Source organism: Mizuhopecten yessoensis, unplaced genomic scaffold (assembly GCF_002113885.1).
Source record: "Mizuhopecten yessoensis strain PY_sf001 unplaced genomic scaffold, ASM211388v2 scaffold7987, whole genome shotgun sequence".
Classification (NCBI taxonomy): Eukaryota; Metazoa; Mollusca; class Bivalvia; order Pectinida; family Pectinidae; genus Mizuhopecten; species Mizuhopecten yessoensis.
The window spans coordinates 233,091-257,823 of NW_018407322.1; the positions used below are offsets into that span (position 1 = coordinate 233,091).

Here is a 24,733-nt window from a genome sequence, read left to right on the forward strand (position 1 = left end):
TCCTGTCTTGTTTTTATTTCTATGACTTGGTCTGAAAAGCAATGGAACTTAATATAATGCCAAGATGCAATGATATTTAGAATGTTAACTTCATCTCATGAGTCTGTGTTTTGACATTTAATATGCTCCTCCTTAATATGAAGGTAGTTTGAATCAGTGTGGATTGAGGGTATGTCCGTACTTAACATTTAAAGATAAAAAAAATAAAATCGTAAGTGTTAATCACCCCAATAAGTTAAAAAAATATTTAATTTGGGGTAATAGTTCAAGGTTTTTTAAGATGAGTAATTGCAGAGGGTAGGGGGCTCAATTTCTCTGGTTCATGCAAGTATAAACATATTTTAAAATATATATTACCAATTTTGATCAATCAATAATTTCTGCTTTATTGAGGGAGTATGACAGTGAGGCAGGCAGTATCACTTGTAGTGGACTCTTTTAACTTGCGTAATGGTGTTTTCAGTCCTCCTTACGAAGTCCTTAAAAATGGTATTTGTTATTCCCTGCTTAATGTTCAGCGTTAAGGGAAATGCCAACAACATGTTCACTCGTCAGTATAATGTGACCGGGCGGAATGATGTGCTGGGTACCTTCGGCATGGCATTTCAGTGAGATAGCACTATAAAGTCGGCATCATATTCGTGCTATCACAAGGAGGTAAGTACACCAACATACCCTGTCTCCCTCTCACATACATACATGCTCGCTTACACAACACACAAGGAGGCACGTCCTTAAATAACTTTTACTGTTAATAGGACGTTAAACAAAATAAAACCAAATAAACCAAACCTTGCACCTCATAGATAAAAGCGACCCGATGAGGAAGGCATAAGGCTTAGGTGTTGCTTGGTCACTGGATGTCCAATTACTAGAGCTGTCAATCAACACTGCTTCAAGACTATGAATCCTTCTTGTACCAAACACCCCACCAGAGGGCAGGAGAAGAGAGAAACTGCTGACCAATCAATACCCTTGACAGCTTGATGGACCTACCCTATGAATCTCCAGTTGCAGAGACTGATGGAGCAGGTCCATCCAACTATCAGAAGGTCAAGGATACTGATTGGTCATCTTTTAGTAGTGATTGAAAGCTGTCAATTTCGTGAGCCTCTGAAACTCCATGAAAAGGAAGAACTTAATTCATTAGCAGTCCAAGGGAGATAACTGACAATATATTTTTGAGATTTCTTCATAAATTGTACTTGTTTGATATGAATAGACAACTGATTTGTTAGGCTGTCCCATTTCGTCAGTTTGGTGAAAATGGAGACCAGATTACTTATGCTTCGCTGCTGTGTAGATCTGATGTAAATGGAGGCCAGTTGAGAGCAGGCGCGTAGGCTGCCACGTAAGCAAATAAGCAGTTGCATGCACCAGGGACGTATAGTGAAGTGGATTAGCAACTCCCTCTTTGCCTTACCAATTTTATGACACGTCAATCTAGACTTACCTCCCCCTGATTCCGGAGCAGATAGCGAGCGCCACCTATCTCAATTTTGACAAAGCAAAATGGCGTCGATACCGCTTCGTTAGATGTAGAAGTTGGTGTGAAAACAAACCAATCTCGATAAGTCTTCTTACGTCTTTTGTTTATCCCATCGTTATAAGCTGATTGTATTACTTTTAATTGATAAATCTGTGGTATCATAGTAATTGATGTCTCGTTTTTTTAAACGCGATGTAACGCGTGGTTCAGAGTATTGTGGTGAGCGTCGATAGACAAAAATGCGGGATAAAAAAAACACATGTATGTGAACCATCTCACTACAAAAGTATTTGACCGATCTTTTTTAAATTGGCAGCAATAGAAAACTGAAGAATTTTTATAACGACCCAACCCATTTTAATTGCAAATAATATAATTTAACTTGTGTTATTTTTGTGACAAAAAGTGTAAATATCAGCAATATTTTTCACTGGAACGCAAATCATTGCGAAAGTAGTTGGTAACTGCTCACTGTTTTGATTAATTTTAGAAACTATCGTTTGTATTTTTAAAACAATTAATATCAATAAACAGCCGAGTAATTTCTATGTTAAGTAGGCCTGTTTTGATTTGTATTATTTGGAACGATAGCGATGTCACAGATGAAATTACTCGTCTGGTAACAAAGGACACGTGTTGTTAAAAAAAATATCGCCTGAATTCGAGGATCAGCTCATTTAAAAAATACTTCTTTTTGAAATTTACAGCGATAGAAAGTTGAATAATTTTTTGATATGTTGTACTAATTTGTATGGCAAAAAATAACAAATGTGTCAAAAAGTGTCGATATTAGCATTATTTTTCACTGGAACCAGAGACGTATAATACGTCTCTGCTGGAACGTGCTTTACGAAATGTGATTTGTTGTAATAGCCGACAACACAGCCGAAAGGCTAGACATAGTGGCAACGATAGTGTAACGCTCCGGGGTCCGTACCCTAGTCACTTCTAAGGATCCCTGTGCTGTACGCTTAATTATAACTATACTACAGTTGCAAATATATACAAATATGTGTTACTATCTTGTAACCAGCATACCTATTACCTAATGCTTAATACATGATATGAACAGAATAATTACTGCACGACTATAGAACTAATACCATAGCTATCTGCTTTGTATCAATATAACACACTACCGCACAATCCAGGCAGCACACAACTTGACTACCTAGTCGCGGCTAGCCCTAGTCACTATAGTTGCCCTATAGTCAGCTANAAATTCAAATATACTATTATATTTTTATTTATTTATTTATTTTGTAGTTCGGAAAAGTGATTAAATGATGTGTGGTTCAATTGGAAAAAAAAAAATAACCACGGAATAAGATTGTTAACCGACAGCCGACAATCATTACGTATCCGGAAGTTCCAACCTAGGGTACCTGGTGCCTATTTTATTATTAGTATTTTTAAAGGTGTCAACATCGGAAACATGCATGGCTGCAAATCCAACGAAAAACCCGCATCATCTTCGAAGAACAAGTTGATACATGACATCTTCCAAGCAGCTGTAGGTTCACATGAAACAACATCCTCTTGCGACATTAACTTAGGCATCGACGAGTCTAAAACGGCTATTAGTATTAGGGCCTAGTAATGCCGGGCCAAACACAGTTCTGATCAGTCTCGGTGGCGGATCAAGGGGTTGCAACACCCTTTTTTCTGTGTCCAAAAATAATCTGGACTTGGGTTTTTGAAGATTTTTCTCCTTTTCAGATGGGATTTTCTTCTACTATCAACCATCATGTGAACTATGATTTTCTATGGCAAGCAGCAGTTTGAATATCTATATATGCCTAAGGGTGCAGTTGCCCAAACAAGGAGTCCACTACTTATACTCTAAACAATAGGGGATTAATCCTCTTTTGTTTATATATTTGTAGGGTCTCCAGTCAGGTCAGTGGTGAAGGCTCAACGGACTGTCTACCTAATTGTATTGTCCTAATGTCACGATGTGGTGATCACCCTGTTCGTGGAGAGAGGATAAAACCAACTGTTGGAATTAGGTATATATGTTACTTGTTATTTCAAAGGTAGAGTGGTTTCATGTACACATGATCACCAGGAGTGATTTATTAAACCTGTTAAAACATGTAGGGTCAACGCCTATAGAGATTTAACATTAGCGTCGGCCCCCAGTTGGAATTCCAAAACAAGATAAATCTAAAAAGGTTTGGGTATAGGAAGCTTAAATCAGGAACAGTTAGTTTCATAATTCATTTGATGATAAATGGGACCTCCTTGACTTACACCTGTGTGGGTGTTAAAGGTGCAGTAATACGATTCCTCCTAGAGTTTTTAAATGGCACAATTACTATAAAATTATATCATCAACGTGTGCAACGTATTTCAACTGTTATTTTGATACCGAATATTACACTATTTTAATAAAGAAGTGTTCTTTTTATTTAAGAATTAAGCAGAAAAATGTGAGAAATTTTCCATTTTTGACACGTTAATTCATATAGTTCTAAAACTAGTCTATTTTTCTAACTTGTTAAAAAGTTGGCTACCAATGATATCTTTCAACATCAGGAATTTCAAAAAAAATGAAAACCGGTAAATTTGTCGTATACGACTTTTGGTTAAAACAAAGAAAAGCATAGCTTTCTTTCCACATTTCCTTTAACCTGTGTTTCTTCATGACTGAAGGTCATTGGGTGTTGATATTTGGTAAGAAGGTTGTTCATGTAAATGAGTTTAAGTGTTGTTAATTTTGATGACCTTGACCTTTGTTCAACGTCACAAAAACCAAATGTGCTGAAATTATTTTTTTTGTATGGAGAGTCAGACAAGGGTATCTTTCCTTGCTTTATTTGTTTAGAGTTAACGATATAAAATAGTGTAATACCCATTCATATTTTGTTTAATGAATGGTCAAAAGCCTACAAAAATAATAACTAGAACTGTAAGTCAAAGATTAACTAAAACCTCCGCTCCAATATAAACCAGAACTGTAATCTAAAGGCTAACTAAGGCAAAGCATTGCAAATTAATCCATAGTCTCCCACCAGTAATTATGTATGTATATATGTCACTGACATACTTATTGTACTCCTTCCCTATGCCAAATTATACTTTCATACCACATCTTGTTAGCCTAGATGACCCACTTTTGCTGAAATTGTTCTTGTAGTTAAGGAAAAGTTATCAAGACAAAGATTTTTAACAAAGGGCCATAACTCCTTAAAAGGGTCGAAATGAACAAATACTACCCTGATGCAAAACATCAGGGGGTAATTAACATATCTGTAAGCTTACATGAAATTGGCCCAGACGTTTAAGAGGCAAAGAAAGTTTTTTTCAAGAAAAGGCCATAACTCCTTTTTAAAGGGTCGGAATGAAAACATACTTCTTGGATGCACAATGTCAGGGGGCAGTTACCATATCTGTAAACTTCCGTTGAAATTGGCCCCATAGTTTGGAGGAGTTGTCTGTACAAGTGTTTTTCAACAAAGGGCCATTACTCCGTAAAAAATGGTCAGATTGAAAAAAAAAATCCTGGATGCACACCATCAGATGGTTGTTACCATATATGGAAACTTTCGTTGAAATTGACCCCTTAGTTTTGGAGGACATAGCCGGACAAGGATTTTCAACACAAGGCCATAACTTTGAGGGGAAAAAGGTCAGAATGAAAAAATAATAACTGGATGCACAACTTCAGGTGTCACTTATCATATCTGGAAACTTTCGTTGAAATTGGTCCACTACTTTTGAATGAGTTGACAGATAGACGGATAGACAAGCTGATTCCAGTATACCCCCACCCCCACCCATAACTTCGTTGCGGGGGTATAATAAAGTGTATACTAGTTTTGTTATTTAAGATTATTTTATTTATTTTTAGATAATTGCATAGCTTTGTCTATAACACAATCTCAAACCTAAAGTAGTTCTCCAGAGGAAAGATTACTATGACAGAATACATGTTCATGAGTTATTACTGCTGCACATAACTTGAAAACATGCCTAACATAATAAAAAGTTTAAGCATGATACAAAAACAGAAAATGTATCGGTATTTATCATAATAAACATTGATAGTCAAATCTTCAAGGTTATGTGAAATTGGGCATTGATCATGTTTGGCATGCTAAAAAAGTACATTACCGGTTTTGATATTACATAAAAATGATTCTGTAGACAGAATACATATATAGGAAGTTTTTAAAGAAGTTTAAAATATAGACTACCATTGTAACTACATAAAGGCAAGTTGACAATTGTTTGTTTTATTGAAAATTTTGTGAAAATTTTGCATGTTTCTCCAATTAAAAGTATCACTACGCTCACTTTATGTCTACCAATATGACATATTTAGTATCAAAATAACAGTAATTTTATACGCTATACACTATCATAATTCATTTCCAANTTATATAGGAAGTTTTTAAAGAAGTTTAAAATATATACTCCCATTGTAACTATATAAAGGGAAGTTGACAATGTTAGTTTTATTGAAAATTTTGTGAAAAATTTGCATGTTTCTCCAATTAAAAGTATCACTACGCTTACTTCATGTCTACCAATATGACATATTTAGTATCAAAATAACAAACATAAAATAACCTTTCAAACATTTCAAAGACAGTAAAGCATCCACCTTAGCATAACGTTAATCAGGTGAATAATAACCAATGTTAGCATAAAAGCCTGGCATGTATATATATCCTTTTTAACAGGTGTTGCCCTTGTACATATGCATGCATACAAATTCACAATAAAAGACAAACAGTCAAATCATAATTCATTTTTATGACAGACTAAATCAATATTTAATTGCCAAAATCCTCGCCTAAACTACATGCACATGACACAAACATCAACATTTTAACCAAAAACCTACATTTTTACCATTGTTTCAGAGAATTTGTTAACACTCGCTCCGCTCGGCCATCATAAAATATAAATACTCTATGTTATAAAATATAACCTGGAATAATACCGCAAACTATGCTATGCCTTATTCGATCTGTTTGACAATGGAAATAATGTCCGATAAATTCTAGCTTTCTACGTTTGACAGTGCTTGAACAAGTTTAGTATTACATCGTCAGATAAAAGAATTCGCCTCGCTCTGCTCGGCAGGGAAATTATAATTGTCACAATCTCAGAAATAATTAAGTTATTTATATTGTTTTTCAGAGTAGTCCTAGGCCTATATTCAGTAGAGCTACTGGATATATATTTATACATATATCTAAACATCGATATGGAGCTACCGCCATCTTATGTTCTGAGAAATGTTGATGATATAAAAAGGGTTTGGGGGACACAAGGGCAAAAAATCTGAAATTAATTTGTTTATATTGGCTCCGACATTTTAAATATCTAGTTAATTTAGATTCATCAGGAAAAAGATATGAGCAACGGATATTTTCGGGTAATTCCAACAATCGACACATTTTTGTCGGAGAAAAAAAAGAGAGTTGTCTTTCGCATTTGAAATACATTTGAATTTTTGCGATGCTTTCCAATAATAAAATGATGAATCAACCAAAAAATGTTTTCTGTCAAATAAATTAAAACACTCAAATATGTATCTAAAAAGCTACCAGATGGCACGACAGAGCTTCTAGATCTAAAAAGAAAATCCCCGGGGGGGGGGGGGGGGGGGGGGGCGCACCCCCCCGTCCCCCCCTAGAATGGCTTCGCGCCTACGGCGCTCGGATTCGCACCTTCGGTGCGACTTTCTGCATGAACATCCAAAAGAGCCAAGCTACGCGCCTGGAGTGGCTAGTTCCGTGTGTGTTAAATGGTAATGAAGAATAGATCTGACATATTTCCCACTTGTACAGAACTTAAACAGATTTCTCATATGTTGGGTTTTCTGTAGGTATTTTGTGTAGGTGTATTGTAATTGCAGACCAGATCTGATAGTGTGTCTCTTTGGTGGAAATAGACATAAGACAGAACATTGTACCACACAAGCATTCAACTACAAAATTAGACGAATGGTGCGTCGCTAGGACTGTGCAAACAAGAAGGCTAAAGTAACAAAGAGAACGCGACTGAACGAGATGCAGATCACCGAAGGTGGAAACAGCGGATGATCTGATACGCACACAAGAATTTCATAGACAACATCATCAACCCAGAATGCTATCACAACCCCCAATAATCAAACATCAAGAACAAAGGACATGATTCAGTTTGGGTTGCATACGGACAAGAGTAGAGTGAAGCAAAAGCAGAATCTGAGATACGTAACAAACAGTTCAGTCGGTCTTCACTAGAGATGATACCGCCATCGTACCAGCTCCAGGGGTGGAAAGCACTCACTATCGATGCCTAGCATGCAAACGAGAAAACTCAGCCCACAGATGGCATCTGGCCTAGATTTGATACCATCGAAATTCGAAAGAACATGAGCTGTTGAACTAGCCCCTGCACCCAGATTTAAAACAACTACAGAAAACCCATCCACGTCAGGTTCGAGAAAACAATGAGTGATTAATGAAGGTAGCCAGTCGGAAGCTGCTAATGGTATACCAGGGATCCGTTGAAGAAAAGCGGTTGACCAACTACTTTTACTTCTGTCGATCAACGACTTGCCAGAATCTGTAAACTCTAAAGTGCGTCTATTTGCTAGCGATTGCTTGATATATAGACCAGTTAAGAATGCACCATATTGTCTCTGCCTCCAAAACGACATGAAACAACTACAAAAGGGGGAACACCTGTCAAATAAAGTTCAATTCTTGAGAAGTGTGTTGCCATACAAGAAAGACTGTTTATCAACATAAACCGCAAACAGTAAAATCGAGCAAGTACTTTGAGAATCAGCATCTGTTCATGCCTGTCACGGAGGGAACACGCAAACAACATGTTAGAAATAGCATCAAAATCCATCGGCTTCCTCCGGAGGAACCTACACGCCTGTCCTTACGATATCAAAGTTATTGTGTACATCACGCTTATCCGCCCAACCCTTGCATCCATGCGCAGATCGAACAAATTGAGGAGATACAGACTGCAATATGCTGTAGGGAACAACATATCAAGGGAGCCGAACAGTATGAGCGTTATTCTACAAAAACTCGGCTGGGGCCAATGGGAATTAAGAAGAGCAAGATCTAGAGTAGTTTGTGTGGACTCGAGCTTAAACCAAATATGAAAGCTATCAAGCCCAAGACGTAGAAGAGGAAGCCTTAATTACCAACAGATAGCAGCACATCTTGACCTCTTTCTTCACAACTTCCTTCCCAGGACCATGAGTGCAACGAAACCACATACAAAATAGTATCAAGGGAATGTAAGACCTGACAGCGTTTAGGTCCAGCATACAATATATGGATCTTCTGGCCACCAGCAGTGAGTTAAATATCGGCAGGTTTATTTTAAACACAAAATTACAAAATACATTTGTACATCTTTTATCTTTTAAACTTTTAAAATGGTGGCTTTGACCTGCGCATATCAGATCTAATACACTGTCCCGTTGTGTGTTTAAGTGGCACTAAAGACCAGATTTGATAGGCTGACTCATTGCTTTTCAGTTTGGTTGAACAGACACCAAATTGACAGACAGTCCCATTGTATATAGGTATGGTGGAAATGGAAACCAGTTTGGATATGCTGTCCAATGTACGTCAGTTTAGTGGAAAAGATTATATTTGAATTGTTTTCTCTTTTTGTGTTGGTGTAGTGGAATTGCAGCCAAATTTTGGTAAGCTTCACCTTTGTGTGTATGTCTAATGGAAACGGAAACCAGTTTGGATAGGATGTCCAGAAACAGAGCTATATATGACAGGGACAATACACATCACTATGGTCCGGGCATCTCATTATACGTTTGTTTCATCACCATTTGTTAGGCGGGGAAAAGAAGTGGCGGTGTTGGTGTTTGAAAGACTTGTACGTGGTGTTGTCCATCTTGTGGCCTGTTCGCCGTTTCAGCTCCAGGTAGGCCACCTTAGGACACCCCATGGCCACATCGCGCTTCGAGTGTAGTTTGGGGATTCCGATCAGGTCCCGTATCAGTTTGGTAAGACGCTGAAACATATTTTTTATGGTAATATTTTTATTTCTACATGTATACAAGAAATAATTAACAGCTTGTATAAAGCTGTATACAAAATAATCTAACTGCTAGTACATAACCATATACAAATGTCAAACTTCCAGCACACTGTTAATTACAAACATTCGAAATAATAGCGCATAGCTTTAATACAAAACCAGAGAATGTTGGGGGTGGGGTGCGGGGATCCAGGAACACTACCTCCTAACTGAATTTCCAAGACTCCTCCACATCCCATACCCTTTTAATCCGTCCCTTTTTTAAGATTAAGATTAACTTGGTAAAGATACCATCTCTTAATGATAGCAGTTAATAACCCCCTAACATGTCCATTATTCCTCTGAACACGTCCGTTTAGGTAAAAATAGAGCTGTCGTATCAAATGTTCAGGTCCGTGTGTTCTGAGCTTCTTAATATAATAAACATGCAACAAACATTTTACGCGACCTAATTAAATTAACATAATGTCTTGTATACATTTCTAATATGCAACCTGACTATCGGATACATTCCTGATACATTAAACGTAACGTTATTATCAGATAAATTCCAAAAACGCGACCCTGTCAAAGGATATGCCGACGCCGTCGACATTGCTGGTAGCGTTGCACCCACCTTCATATCCTCGAAGTCTGTAATACCCATACTCGGCAGCGCAGACGTATCTGTAGCGATCAACATCCGCCCAGTGACGCAGTTAGTCAGGAAGCATTGCTGGAAAATGAATCAGGACTGGATTAACTGTTAGTAAAATTTGAATGTTTCTGCGACACATTAATAGCACGAGAAACAGTGCTACGTGAACTGAGAAAGCCTTCTCTTGTCCTCTTAAAGAGACGGTCCAGCAGATCACACCAGATCTGACACTCATCTTCCAAGCATCACTTGATCAAAGAAAAGTGCCATAGGACCTGAACTCTGCCAATAGTACACCTCTCTGTAAGAAAGACGACAGAAATGCGCCAATTGAATAAAGACCCGTCTTCTTGACATTAAAACATTAAACGCCGGCAGCAAAGTTTTCATATGGGCCATCAACCAACTACTGACAGACTATCAAAATTGAGACAAAACTTATTCTGTCCATCGAGGACAATGCCAGGGGGTAGATGAAGGTGAACAAGTTGATTTTATCCTACGTTTCTAACGCTTTCGACAAAGTATTCCAGAGGTCTTGTCATGAAACTTCAGCACAATGACATTCGTCATAGACTCCATGACTGGATCTCCAGCTCCTTACTCGACAAAACCCAGCGTTTTATTCTTTACGGCTAATCGTCATTTCCCAGTATGGTTTCATCTGGACACAGTGCTCCGACCTCTGTTACTTTTAGTATTTACCAAAGACCTCCCTTCAGCAGTCAAATCAACCATCAGACTGTTTGCAGACGATTGCCCCTTGTATTGACGACGTATAACATTAACAGTGGACCACGTCATATTACAACAGGGACTTGGATCAACTGCAGTGCTCAGAGAACAAAATTAATGCTTGCTGCGTTTTAATCACGATAGGAGTAAGGTTCTCTAAATCACCGCCAGAAGGTTTCCACTACAGTCCAACTACAACATCCCTGGACAGGTACCTAACACCGTTCCATTAGCTAAGTAACATGCATAAGAACCTCAACTGGAATGGTCAAAAATAAAGCAAATTCCATGTTGGCATTTCTCGGCAGCAATTTCCAATGTTGCCAAACCAAGGTCAAGGCACAATGCTACTCCACACTTTTTGGACCATTCCTGGAGAACGCATCGTCAGTCCCAGCAAAGGAAGGTAACATCATCAAACTGGACGCAATCCGAAGGCATGCAGCCTGTTTGGTCACTTGGGACTCACAGCTTAACATTCCGCAGAACCACAAATGGAAATCGCTACGGACTCTTCGTGTCAATATACATAAGGAACCCCTGCTTCTCGCTGAAAGTATACTACAGTTAGTCATGTTCCTTAACTTTGTACTGCGTGTGAAGGGCGGGAGGCCCTACTGCTCACCATTTACTCCAGGAAGCCCTACTCATCACCATATGCTGCGGGAATCCCTAGCTGCTCCTTATCTTATACTGCATGAATCCCTAGCTGCCCCTCACCTTATATTGCGGGAAGCCATAGATGCTCCTCTCCTTATATTGCGGGAAGCCTTGCTTCTCGCCTTATACTGCGGGAATCCCTAGCTGCTCCTCATCTTATACTGCATGAATCCCTAGCTGCCCCTCACCTTATATTGCGGGAAGCCATAGATGCTCCTCACCTTATATTGCGGGAAGCCCTGCTCCTCACCTTATAATGCGGGGACCCTTGTCATCACCTTATACTGCGGGAAGCCCTATCCTCACCTTATACTGCCGGAAGTCCTATTCCTCACCATAAACTGCGGGAAGCCCTGCTCCTCATCTTATACTGCGGGAAGCCCTGCCTCTCACCTTATATTGCGGGAAGCCCTAGATGCTCCTCACCTTATAATGCGGGGAGCCCTGTCATCACCTTATACTGCCGGAAGTCCTATTCCTCACCTTATACTGCGGGAAGCCCTGCTCCTCGCCTTATATTGCGGGAAGTCCTGCCCCTCACCTTATACTGCGGGAAGCCCTGCTCCTCGCCTTATATTGCGGGAAGTCCTGCCCCTCCCCTTATACTGCGGGAATCCCTAGCTGATCCTCATCCTATACTGCGGGAAGCCCTGCCCCTCACCTTATACTGCGGGAAGCCCTGTTCCTCGCCTTATACTGCGGGGAGCCCTATCTCACCTTATACTGCGGGAAGTCCTATTCATCGCCATAAACTGTCGGAAACCCTGTTCCTCATCTCATAATGCGGGAAGCCCTGTTCCTCACCTTATATTGCGGGGAGCCCTGTCCTCGCCTTATACTTCGGGGAGCCCTATCCTCACCTTATACTGCGGGAAGTCCTGCCCCTCTCCTTATACTGCGGGAATCCCTAGCTGATCCTCATCTTGTACTGCAGGAATCCCTAGCTAGCTGCCCCTCACCTTATCTTGTGGGAAGTCCTGCCCCTCACCTTATACAGCGGGAATCCCTAGCTGATCCTCATCTAATACTGCAGGAATCCCTAGCTGATCCTAATCTTATATTGCGGGAAGTCCTGCCCCTCCCCTTATACTGCGGGAATCCCTAGCTGATCCTCATCCTATACTGCGGGAAGTCCTGCCCCTCACCTTATACTGCGGGAAGCCCTGTTCCTCGCCTTATACTGCGGGGAGCCCTATCTCACCTTATACTGCGGGAAGTCCTATTCATCGCCCTAAACTCCGGGAAACCCTGTTCCTTATATTAAATTGCGGGAGGCCCTGTTCCTCACCTGATATTGCGGGGAGCCCTGTCCTCGCCTTATACTTCGGGGAGCCCTATCCTCACCTTATACTGCGGGAAGTCCTGCCCCTCTCCTTATACTGCGGGAATCCCTAGCTGATCCTCATCCTATACTGCGGGAAGTCCTGCCCCTCACCTTATACTGCGGGAATCCCTATCTGATCCTCATCTTATATTGCGGGAAGTCCTGCCCCTCCCCTTATACTGCGGGAATCCCTAGCTGATCCTCATCTTGTACTGCAGGAATCCCTAGCTAGCTGCCTTCACCTTATATTGCGGGAAGCCCTGCTCCTCGCCTTGTACTGCGGGAATCCCTAGTTGCTCCTTATCTTATATTGTGGGAAGCCCTGTTCCTCACCTTATATTGCGGGGAGCCCTTTCCTCGCCTTGCCCCTCACCTTATACTGCGGGAATCCCTGCTCCTCGCCTTATATTGCGGGAAGTCCTGCCCCTCCCCTTATACTGCGGGAATCCCTAGCTGATCCTCATCCTATACTGCGGGAAGCCCTGCCCCTCACCTTATACTGCGGGAAGCCCTGTTCCTCGCCTTATACTGCGGGGAGCCCTATCTCCCCTTATACTGCGGGAAGTCCTATTCATCGCCATAAACTGTCGGAAACCCTGTTCCTCATCTCATAATGCGGGAAGCCCTGCTCCTCGCCTTATACTGCGGGAATCCCTAGATGAACCTCATCGTATACTGCAGGAATCACTAGCTGATACTCATCTTATATTGCGGGAAGTCCTGCCCCTCCCCTTATACTGCGGGAATCCCTAGCTGATCCTCATCTTATTTTGCGGGAAGCCCTGCTCATCGCCTTATACTGCGGGAATCCCTAGCAGCTCCTCATCTTATACTGCAGGAGTCCCTAGCTGATCCTCATCTTATACTGCGGGAAGTCCTGCCCCTTACCTTATACTGCGGGAATCCCTAGCTGCTCCTCATCTTCTACTGCATGAATCCCTAGCTGCCCCTCACCTTATATTGCGGGAAGCCCTGTCCTCGCCTTATACTGCGGGGAGCCCTATCCTCACCTTATACTGCGGGAAGCCCTATCCTCGCCTTATACTGCGGGAAGTCCTGCCCCTCTCCTTATACTGCGGGAATCCCTAGCTGATCCTCATCTAATACTGCAGGAATCCCTAGCTGATCCTCATCTTCTATTGCGGGAAGCCCTGCTCATCGCCTTATATTGCGGGAAGCCCTGCTCATCGCCTTATATTGCGGGAAGCCCTGCTCATCGCAGTATATTGCGGTCAGCCCTGCTCATCGCCTTATACTGCGGGAATCCCTAGCAGCTCCTCATCTTATACTGCAGTAATCCCTAGCTGATCCTCATCTTATATTGCGTGAAGCCCTGCCCCTCACCTTATACTGCGGGAATCCCTGCTCCTCGCCTTATATTGCGGGAAGTCCTGCCCCTCCCCTTATACTGCGGGAATCCCTAGCTGATCCTCATCTAATACTGCAGGAATCCCTAGCTGATCCTCTTCTTATATTGCGGGAAGCCCTGCCCCTCTCCTTATACTGCGGGAATCCCTAGCTGATCCTCATCTAATACTGCAGGAATCCCTAGCTGATCCTAATCTTATATTGCGGGAAGTCCTGCCCCTCACCTTATACTGCGGGAATCCCTATCTGATCCTCATCTTATATTGCGGGAAGTCCTGCCACTCACCTTATACTGCGGGAATCCCTAGCGGATCCTCATCTTATACTGCAGGAATCCCTAGCTAGCTGCCCCTCACCTTATCTTGTGGGAAGTCCTGCCCCTCACCTTATACTGCGGGAAGCCCTGCTCCTCGCCTTATACTGCGGGAAGTCCTGCCCCTCTCCTTATACTGCGGGAATCCCTAGCTGATCCTCATCCTATACTGCGGGAAGTCCTGCCCCTCACCTTATACTGCGGGAAGCCCTGCTCCTCGCCTTATATTGCCGGAAGTCCTGCCCCTCACCTTATACTGCGGGAATCCCTAGCAGCTCCTCATCTTATACTGCAGGAATCCCTAGCTAGCTGCCTTCACCTTATATTGCGGGAAGCCCTGCTCCGCGCTTTATATTGCGGGAAGCCCTGTTCCTCGCCTTATACTGCGGGGAGCCCTATCTCACCTTATACTGCGGGAAGTCCTATTCATCGCCATAAACTGTCGGAAACCCTGTTCCTCATCTCATAATGCGGGAAGCCCTGCTCCTCGCCTTATACTGCGGGAATCCCTAGTTGCTCCTTATCTTATATTGCGGGAGGCCCTGTTCCTCACCTTATATTGCGGGGAGCCCTTTCCTCGCCTTATACTGCGGGAAGCCCTATCCTCACCTTATACTGCGGGAAGTCCTATTCATCGCCATAAACTGCGGGAAATCCTGTTCCTCATCTCATAATGCGGGAAGCCCTGTTCCTCACCTTATACTGCAGGGATCCCTAGCTGCCCCTCACCTTATATTGCGGGAAGCCCTGCTCCTCCACCCAGTCTGCCACTTGTTTCTCGTTCCAGTACAAACACTCTGATATGCCACTATTATAATCGCTGTCCACCACCCTCCGACTCACGCGGCGGCTCTGCATTACGATGCCTTGTTTCCAATGCAAACCATGGTGACGTCACAAAGCATTTCTTTTTTTAATGCTGACAATGAAATTACGTCATAATCCATTGCCGTATTATAGCTTAGGTAATAATAACAATATTTATTCGGTAAAATCATGATACAAGTACAAATATCACATATGATCACAGATTTGTCACAGTATTTGGATTATCACATTGACAAGGTTAATATCACAAATTTTGGAGCACTCTAAGCTTATTGCGAAGCCATTGTCCCTCATCTAATATTGCGGGGGCCCTGCACCAATATAAAGTCAACAATGAAAAAACATCGAGATATATGGTTGCAATTAGCCAATGCCGACAGTGACTATATATGGTATGACACCCGTACCGGTCTTGTATATATGCTGACAAAATTAACACACACAAAATTGAGCTTAGTTTATATAGAGTCTACGGACTTCAGAATATAAAAGACTGTGACCAGAGACGTATATATATATACCTGTTCGGAATAATTCCCAGAGGATTGTGAACAGTATACAAGATAGATAGTATATAACACAATGGCTTTATACGTCTCTGCTGTGACGTAATTGTCAATTAGTGAATTACAAAATTTGGATTAGGCCTAATATTTTTTTTATAAAAATCAGATGCAGTTTGTTTTAAATATACTATGGTGACATATTCCTGTCACCGGTAAATTTATTTGGTTTAAATAATGATGTCGACAAAAATATCTCGCTGAGTCAACCATCATGATTTGTAATGAATTCATATATATATCAGTAATGTGCCAGACAGAGCTGCGCCTGTTTCAATGAGAATGACTTCCCTTTGATCACGCGATGCGGGGCGCAGTGTTGCCGGAAGTTGTCATTACACCAGGACCATAGCATTGGGAGTTAGAAACGCTGAAACGAAAATGTTGATTTGACATATAAGTAAGAGCCGTGAATATCGTCAGCATGAGTCGTTTACAGAGACTGGACGATTGGTTAATGGGGGTCATAACCACCATACAACCATACCTCGTCGAGGTTGCCTATTTCACATTCTTTCTCTCTCGACACATGACTTTACCGTTGTTCCAGGAATATGTACAGTCCGAGATATATAAACAGCGTGGTCTCAACAACACCGTAGTTGACCACGAGGAAATTTACTTCCCGCCTGATGACGAGAACCAGTCCGGTCCTTACTATGAGGCGCACAAGGAAAGTATCATGGCTGTTTTGGGGTTGCAAATGGCTGAAGGACTCCCATCCGTGGTAACTGTCATCATTTTGGGAGCACTAAGTGACAGAACTGGCAAAAGAAAGATGTTGCTATGGGTGCCGGCTTTTGGAAGCCTGCTTTACTCCCTCATCTATATCCTTATCCTGTACACAAGTTGGACCATTGATGGGCTCTTCATGGCCTCAGCATTGAGAGGTCTCAGTGGAAGTATGACAGCATTTTATGCTGGCGCTACCTTTTTTGCAATTAATTCTGTTGAGCCAGAGAAAAGAGCGTGGCGGCTTGCTCTTCAGGAATTTCTGAATGGTGCAGCATATGCAATTGCAAATATCATGGCAGGATTCTGGGTAAAAGATTGGGGCTTTCTTCAGCCATTTTGGTTCACTGTAATTTGTAGCGCAATAGCATTCCTGATATCATTCTTCCTGGTCAAGGAGGTCAAAATTCCGGAAAGTGTTCAAACCACCAGGAACTACACAACTGAAAACTGCTGTATTGATACATTCAAACCAATGGGGAAGTTTTTCCGATGTACCAATCGTAAGATGGTCAAAATATGGCTGGCAATTCTTGCTTTTCAGACGTACGCAATTGTTCACATTGGGCAGATAAATACTCTCGTCCTGTACCTACGAGGACCTCCCTATGGTTGGCCAACTGCCAGGATTGGTATGTTCCTATCAGTCATCATGGCTGTCGCGGCTATCGGGACTGTGTCTACTCCACCTGTTCTAAAGCTGATACTCTCGGATACCAGTATTACCTTTGCTGGTCTCTTCTCCAAGGCTATTGGAACACTTTGGATAGCTGTTGTTAAAAATGAAACGGTCCTTTACTTTTGTAAGTCATGAGTCACACACCTATTCATTTATAAAACTGTTATTGATAATGCATTGTCTGATCCAGGGACCTATTCAGGGGTTTAAGTAAAAGGGGGGGGGGTTAAATTCCTAGATCCCTAGGTCTGCCCCTTGATGAGTTTGTCTGTATTTATTGGTTCATGTGTACTGTATGCCAATAACCAGGCAGTTTTCCCCGTAATGGAACAGGCCCCTGGTCTGACAGCAGATTTGATAAGCTGGCATGTATTTGTTGGTATAAAACTTAATTTTCCTATCTCTTTAATTTAAAGATACCAATCTAAACCCAAAAATAAATATTTCGTTTTTTGTCTGAAAGTATGTATGCTGCAGGTTTTATTTAATTTATTGCTGATGATCAATCCTTTCATTTTATATGCACATTTTTTTTCAGCTATACTACTCTTGGTGTTGGAGTTACTTCCCTTCCCAATGTTGAGGTCCATTGTTGCTAATGGAATCGAAACTACAGATCAAGGTACAAAATATTAAAGGAAATCTTGAAACCATGTTACCTGTCTACCAAGGGCATATGTAAATTGTGGCTATAAAACTGAATGTAGAATTTTCCTTAAAGGTAAAGTTTTGTAGTTTATTTGATTAACTTCATTGAGAATATGTTTTGAAATGATGACAGTAATTTATGAAAGTACCATAATGCATGCAATGTTGATCTCAAAGAGGAAACATCAGATTCCATCTATACCGTAAGGTTCTTCGTTTTTGTTAATATATTGTATATGTTTGCCCCTTTTAGGTTCCCTGTTTGCATTGATGCACTGTGGAGAAAGCATATCCTACTTCCTGGCGCCCCTCATGTTCCAGGCCATGTACGCCGGTACCCTCCACTACTTCACAGGATTTGTCTTTGTCATCTCTGTCCTGTTCCTCATCCTCCCTGTGGCATTTACTATGTAAGTGATCCTGTATACCGGGGCCGCTTATGGCAAAACCGACCCAACCAAATTGTGGCAAAACATCGCAGTACTTCAGTTAGTGCTATACCATATATGATCATGAATATACGGCATAAGATTATGTTTATGAAAGAGAAACTCCATTTAAGTGTGTACAACTTTCATAATTAACACACTATTGTAGTAGAAAAACACAGACGAGGAAATAGGTACAATAATGTTAGAGGTGTCACGATTCACAGCGATGCACTTGTACCGCGATTATTTATGTTTGATTCGATTCACGATACATTTTTAGCTCACCTGCCCGAAGGGGAACTTGGCTATATTTGCTTTAAAACGCATCTCCTCCTAAACACCAAAGAGGATTTCAACCAAATTTAGTCTGAAGCATCAGTAGGGATGGGCAATTATTTCGTAAATAAATGAGGTTGGTTTGACCCCTGAGGCCAGGGAGGCGGGAGCCTGAAGGGGAACTTGGCTATATTTGCTTTAAAACGCATCTCCTCCTAAATGCCAGAGAAGATTTCAACCAAATTCAGTCTGAAGCATCACTAGGGAAGGGCAAACATTTCTTAAATATATGAGGTTGGTTCGACCCCTGAGGCCAGGGAGGCGGGGCACTGAAGGAGAACTTAGCTATATTTGCTTTAAAACGCATCTCCTCCTAAATGCCAGAGAAGATTTCAACCAAATTTGCTCTGAAACTTTATTGGGGGAGGGCTATCATTTCCTAAATAAATGAGACTGGTTCGACCCCTGGGGCTAGGAAGACCGGGCCCCAAAGAGGAAAATTATGTAATATTTTGCTTTAAGACGTTAATGAATGTATCCCCTAATTGCCTGCAAACATTTCTTAATTGAATGAGGTTGATTTGACCCCTGCGGTACTAAGAAATGGTACAGCTATATTATCATATTCTATGGTGTAGTTTTTATAAATTGTTAAAAATTGGTTTCTAGGTTTCATAAAAGCTTATAGTTGAATGAAAATTAAAGTATTGTCTAATTACACCCTGTAATATGACATATTACTTATTTCAAAATCTGTAAATATGGCAACTCAATGGAGGCCCCTAATTAGTTGAAAGTCAGATATTGTGGTCCTAGTTGGGTTAGAACATAGATCTTGTCTGGTTTTGAGGAAATTTCATATAAAGATGTACTAATGCATTCAGTTGTAATGACTTAAATATAAAACCAGGTGAGCGATACAGGTCCAATGGACCTTTTGTTTAAGATTTTCGATATGTCATGATCTGAATAGTAGTGTATACCGCTTCAGCCGAAACGTCTGTGAAACGTTCAATTTCATTGGCTGATCTCTAAACTCTTAGCCAATTGGCTGCGAGGATACAATTTTCACAAAGTATTCCTATCAAAATGACGGACCGCGGTAAGGAAATGAAAATTTGTGATGCTCCGGCAAGCTTCATATCAAAAGTGTTGAAACACTGCAGGTTCCCGTTTATCGACGGCTTATATATTTCATTTTGTTTATATTTTAAAATAAAGGTGTATCGAATCGAAATAATCGAATCGTGGTACAAATATTGAGATTCGTATCGAATCATGGGTAAAGTGTCTCGTGACAGCTCTAAATAATGTTTAAGTTAATTTGCTATGTTACCTACGATACTTTTATTGAAAGGCATAATGTTTGGTGATACATTATTATTGAAAAGACACAATGGATTGATATATGGTAATTCATATGAGCAGACTTCTGTTTAGTGTAGCTTTTGAAAATATAACCATACATAAAATGAGAGTATGTTGTCATGAGGAAGATAATAGTATTCAAACAACTAGTGAACTATATAACCAACACAAGCTAATGCCTATTTCATTCTACAGAGGAATACGATTCCTGGACTTAAACCAGCCGTCTGAGTATGAACCAATGGATGGGGACACAGAAATGACGGGAGGTGACCAGCAAGAAGTACCGGAAGAACAACCAGCGCTACAGGAATCTCTGCAACAGAATGAGCAACAGCCAATCAGTATCATCAGCGCAGTAGAGAGAGTCTAAACTACAACATCTAACATGGAGTCTTATGACCAATCAGCTAGGAAACAAAAGTCCTAATATGGCCAATCAGCTAGGAAACACAAAGTCCTAATATGGCCAATAAGCTAGGAAACACAAAGTCCTAATATGGCAAATCAGCTAGGAAACACAAAGTCCTAATATGGCCAATCGTAGATCATCTCTATGTTAATTAATACTGTAGCGATAAGTTTATTGAATATCTGTTATAATTTTAAACTGTTGTAAAACTGTAAGCCTGCCAAAAGTCGCTATCAATCTTTTATCAGATAATATCTGATTGGTATCCCTTTTACTGCAATATGTCTTCATGAGCTGGTCCATACCAATGTGGATACAGAATGTAATGTACATGAGCTGGGCCATACCAATGTGGATACAGAAGGTAATGTACTGAAAATAGCATACTTAATTTGCATAATTATACGATAGCCAAATGGTTGATAATCAAAAGTGCTTAGATGCGAGTGATGTAGATTTTCTGAGAGTTTTATGTATGAGTTTGTTGCTGACTTGATGATAGAAGATGCTTTTACATAACACATGTTAATAGTTGCTCACAATGTTGTATACAGCACCCGATGGTGCCATACAGAAATGTTTTAATCAAAATCAGTTGAAAAATGCAAGCTTTGACAATATGTTAAGTGTTAATTCTTATATAATCTCTCAACTAATGAAGGTAAGCATTTATCTGCAGATTAATAACTGTTTAAACACCAGAAATTGTTTCATTGTTGATGGCATGAATGTCAACAAGGACCTTGTACTTAAATGTAGAATGTAAGAAAATGTAAGCGATATTGCTGTCGGCACGTGCATCAATATTTTATGCTTTTATAATGTTGGCAAAAGTGAGCTGTCATCAATATTTGATGATTTTCAGATGTTTTAGATTGTATTACCGATCTTTTTTTTTATGATTTGAAAGGACACTGCCCATGTATGGACCAGGGTTTAACCAGGGGTGACTGGTCAGAAGGTTGATATTTTACTGTGCAATCTTGTTAAGTTTTATCAGGTTGTGTGTTTATTCCATTGTTTATCAGACAGATTCCTCTGTATAAACTAATATTTATGTTTTTGTTGACATCATGCATAGCATGTTAATGGCGTCCTTGTGTAAGAATGTATATTGTTATAAATTTAAATGTTCACCTGATCCTCCTTAGTGTGGGTTTTAGTTCGGTTTAAGTCACAAGGTCATATCTTTATATCATTGCTTTAAGAATGTGTATCTTTATGTAATTTTGAATTATCACAAAAGTTCTGTTTACTCTTTAACATGTTGAATGTTCAATCAAAGTATAACCCTGTTTGTGGATTAGCCAGTGTTTGTCCTTGTCTGGTGGTGATTGGTATGGTTTGTGTATCTGTAGAAGTGAGCTGCCGTATTGGGTGTGGTACCTGTGTAATACAGCTGTTTACAATATGTATAGCTACACCTATAGTGTATTTATTGATATTATTTCCATTAATGTCATGGAGAGAAGATACAAGATAAGATTTGTTTGTTGTGTGACTTGTAGGTTTTCTATCGTAGACGTAGGTTAACCCTTGAAGTTTGAATAGTTTATACAGATCAATAATTTAAACTCAATACTTCAGTTCTCACCTAACCAGCACCTCAGTTATAATTAAAGAATGATGACTTCAAGATGGATTGGCAATGAAAGAAGACCACTTATTTGTCGAAGGAGTTTCCCTTGAGATTATTGTTAATGAAAAATATCTGTATTTGAGAAATTATTTATAGTAATGTAAAAATCACATGTAATACTGTAGCATGATGTTTACAAGAGGCAGTCTGACTCTGATGTTTTGATGAGGTGTTTAGAATTTGATTCTGACACTGGTACCCAAGTGTTTACAGATCATCACATTGGCGTGGAGTATTGGCTTTATTTAGGGATTTCCTCATTAGTTCCAGCTGATCCAAATTTTGCTCAACACAAAAGTCATGATAAACTCAAAGTAGTAAAATCATATAAGAATATCTATGGGAATGGGAAAACCCTGACCTTTCGTTATGCTTTATCTATCTCGGTCAGGTCTCTGCAACCATTGAATGGAATAGAGGGAAAGTTGCCACATACCAAAGTTCACCCTTCTTGGGTTGAAATTTAAAGTACCCTGGTACTTTTCAGTGGCATAGCTGCAGTAAACGACTTACACAGAACATTTGTGACCTACAGAAAGCAAAGGTATTAAAAAAGTGTTAGTTTGACAAAACAGTGTGTAGGTATGAGCCTGTATTATTGCCACTGTCTTTTATCTCTCTAGTCTAGATAATATGGAAATATGGGCACTTCACTGATATATATACTGGTTTGCCTGTAAAACCATTTACAAGTGATTTGAGCATAATTTGTGTATTTTAATAATGAATATATTAAATACCAGTAATAATATTTCCTCTTTTGTGAATAATATTCTAGATTGAGTTTTTGAAATCTGACACGTTTGGTGTTAGATATATTTGTGTAGTGTTTGACTGATGAAGAATATGTTTTGATACACATTTTATCAGCTTTATAATTTGGTGGTGAGGGCTTGTCCCTCTGTGTCACTTTCACCCCTCCTCCCCTGAAAGACAACAATTAGAAAAGAGTTCACTTTTATCTATGTAGATTAGCTTAATTAAACTAAGTCAACTGTGATGATAATTTTGTTTTGTAAATTAGTGTTTTAATTAAGGAGTCGCATCACTTTATAATTTAAAGATGTGCTTGACGATGTATCAGCCATTTTATGTTGAATCATTCTAATCAAAATCACATCATTAATTACCACAGTACATAGAGGATCATAGTTTACATACTGAACTGTGCTATCGTCATAGTAAATTAATACACAAGTATCATAGTAATTCACCACCATCTGTAGAGTATTGTATTTAAACTGTAATACACCGGGTGTGGAATAAAATGGGACATGTGGAATGTGGATGTACTCTCAGTTCCCGTACTTTGTAACTGAGGGATATGTGGATGTACTCTCAGTTCCCGCACTTTGTAACCGAGGTATATGTGGATGTACTCTCAGTTCCCGCACTTTGTAACCGAGGTATATGTGGATGTTCTCTCAGTTCCCGTACTTTGTAACTGAGGGATATGTGAATGTACTCTCAGTTCCCGTACTTTGTGACTGAGGTATATGTGGATGTGCTCTCAGTTCCCGTACTTTGTAACTGAGGGATATGTGGATGTACTCTCAGTTCCCGCACTTTGTAACCGAGGTATATGTGGATGTACTCTCAGTTCACGTACTTTGTAACCGAGCTATATGTGAATGTACTCTATCAGTTCCTGTACTTTGTGACCGAGGTATATGTGAATGTACTCTCAGTTCCCGTACTTTGTTACTGAGGTATATGTGAATGTACTCTCAGTTCCCGTACTTTGTAACTGAGGAATATGTGAATGTACTCTATCAGTTCACGTACTTTGTAACCGAGGTATATGTGGATGTACTCTATCAGTTCACGTACTTTGTAACCGAGGTATATGTGAATGTCCTCTATCAGTTCCCGTACTTTGTAACTGAGGGATATGTGGATGTACTCTCAGTTCCCGTACTCTGTAACTGAGGTATATGTGAATCTACTCTAATCAGTTCCTGTACTTTGTAACTGAGGTATATGTGAATGTACTCTCAGTTCCCGTACTTTGTTACCGAGGTATATGTGGATGTACTCTCAGTTCACGTACTTTGTAACCGAGCTATATGTGAATGTACTCTATCAGTTCCCGTAATTTGTAACCGAGGTATATGTGAATGTGCTCTATCAGTTCCCGTACTTTGTAACCGAGGCATATGTGAATGTACTCTATCAGTTCCTGTACTTTGTGACCGAGGTATATGTGAATGTACTCTCAGTTCCCGTACTTTGTGACTGAGGTATATGTGGATGTACTCTCAGTTCCCGTACTTTGTAACCGAGGTATATGTGAATGTACTCTATCAGTTCACGTACTTTGTAACCGAGCTATATGTGAATGTACTCTATCAGTTCCTGTACTTTGTAACCGAGGTATATGTGAATGTACTCTCAGTTCCCATACTTTGTAACCGAGGTATATCATTATTGCTCTACAAGTACTCTTACTTTGTAGCATACCAGTATTTCATTAATGTACTCTTCACATCAAAATCTATGGATGAAAGGTTGTCCAGCACACCGCTACTTAACATCTCAACTGATTTTACAAATTTTTATATTTTTAATAATTGCCTGATGATTTCAATTTCAATACTTTTGTT

General features: G+C 40.2%; 2 protein-coding genes across 2 annotated transcripts; one reads left to right on the forward strand and one right to left on the reverse strand.

Annotated features, from left to right (window-relative positions):
* Nucleotides 1-7,127: 7,127 nt before the first annotated feature.
* LOC110454644 (sterile alpha motif domain-containing protein 15-like) lies at nucleotides 7,128-15,435 on the reverse strand. Its single transcript, XM_021504271.1, has 3 exons — nucleotides 15,284-15,435; nucleotides 10,134-10,232; nucleotides 7,128-9,490 (listed from the first exon to the last, which is right to left on the reverse strand). The coding sequence occupies exons 1-3, from the start codon at nucleotides 15,410-15,412 to the stop codon at nucleotides 9,299-9,301; spliced, it is 420 nt and encodes a 139-aa protein (XP_021359946.1). The 5' UTR covers nucleotides 15,413-15,435; the 3' UTR covers nucleotides 7,128-9,298.
* An 816-nt stretch (nucleotides 15,436-16,251) lies between these two features.
* Nucleotides 16,252-23,606, forward strand: LOC110454635 (solute carrier family 46 member 3-like). Its single transcript, XM_021504255.1, has 4 exons — nucleotides 16,252-17,480; nucleotides 17,895-17,978; nucleotides 18,258-18,414; nucleotides 20,275-23,606. The coding sequence occupies exons 1-4, from the start codon at nucleotides 16,370-16,372 to the stop codon at nucleotides 20,450-20,452; spliced, it is 1,530 nt and encodes a 509-aa protein (XP_021359930.1). The 5' UTR covers nucleotides 16,252-16,369; the 3' UTR covers nucleotides 20,453-23,606.
* The last annotated feature ends 1,127 nt before the right edge of the window (nucleotides 23,607-24,733 follow it).

Coding starts and splice junctions, on each gene's coding strand:
- LOC110454644 (XM_021504271.1), bottom strand. CDS start 15,412: ATGCAGAGCCGCCGCGTGAGTCGGAGGGTGGTGGACAGCGATTATAAT. Junction 10,233..15,283: donor AGGGCTTCCCGCAATATAAG/GTGAGGGGCAGC, acceptor TTCATTTTCCAG/CAATGCTTCCTGACTAACTG. Junction 9,491..10,133: donor CAGACTTCGAGGATATGAAG/GTGGGTGCAACG, acceptor AATATGTTTCAG/CGTCTTACCAAACTGATACG.
- LOC110454635 (XM_021504255.1), top strand. CDS start 16,370: ATGAGTCGTTTACAGAGACTGGACGATTGGTTAATGGGGGTCATAACC. Junction 17,481..17,894: donor TGAAACGGTCCTTTACTTTT/GTAAGTCATGAG, acceptor ATTTTTTTTCAG/CTATACTACTCTTGGTGTTG. Junction 17,979..18,257: donor AATCGAAACTACAGATCAAG/GTACAAAATATT, acceptor TGCCCCTTTTAG/GTTCCCTGTTTGCATTGATG.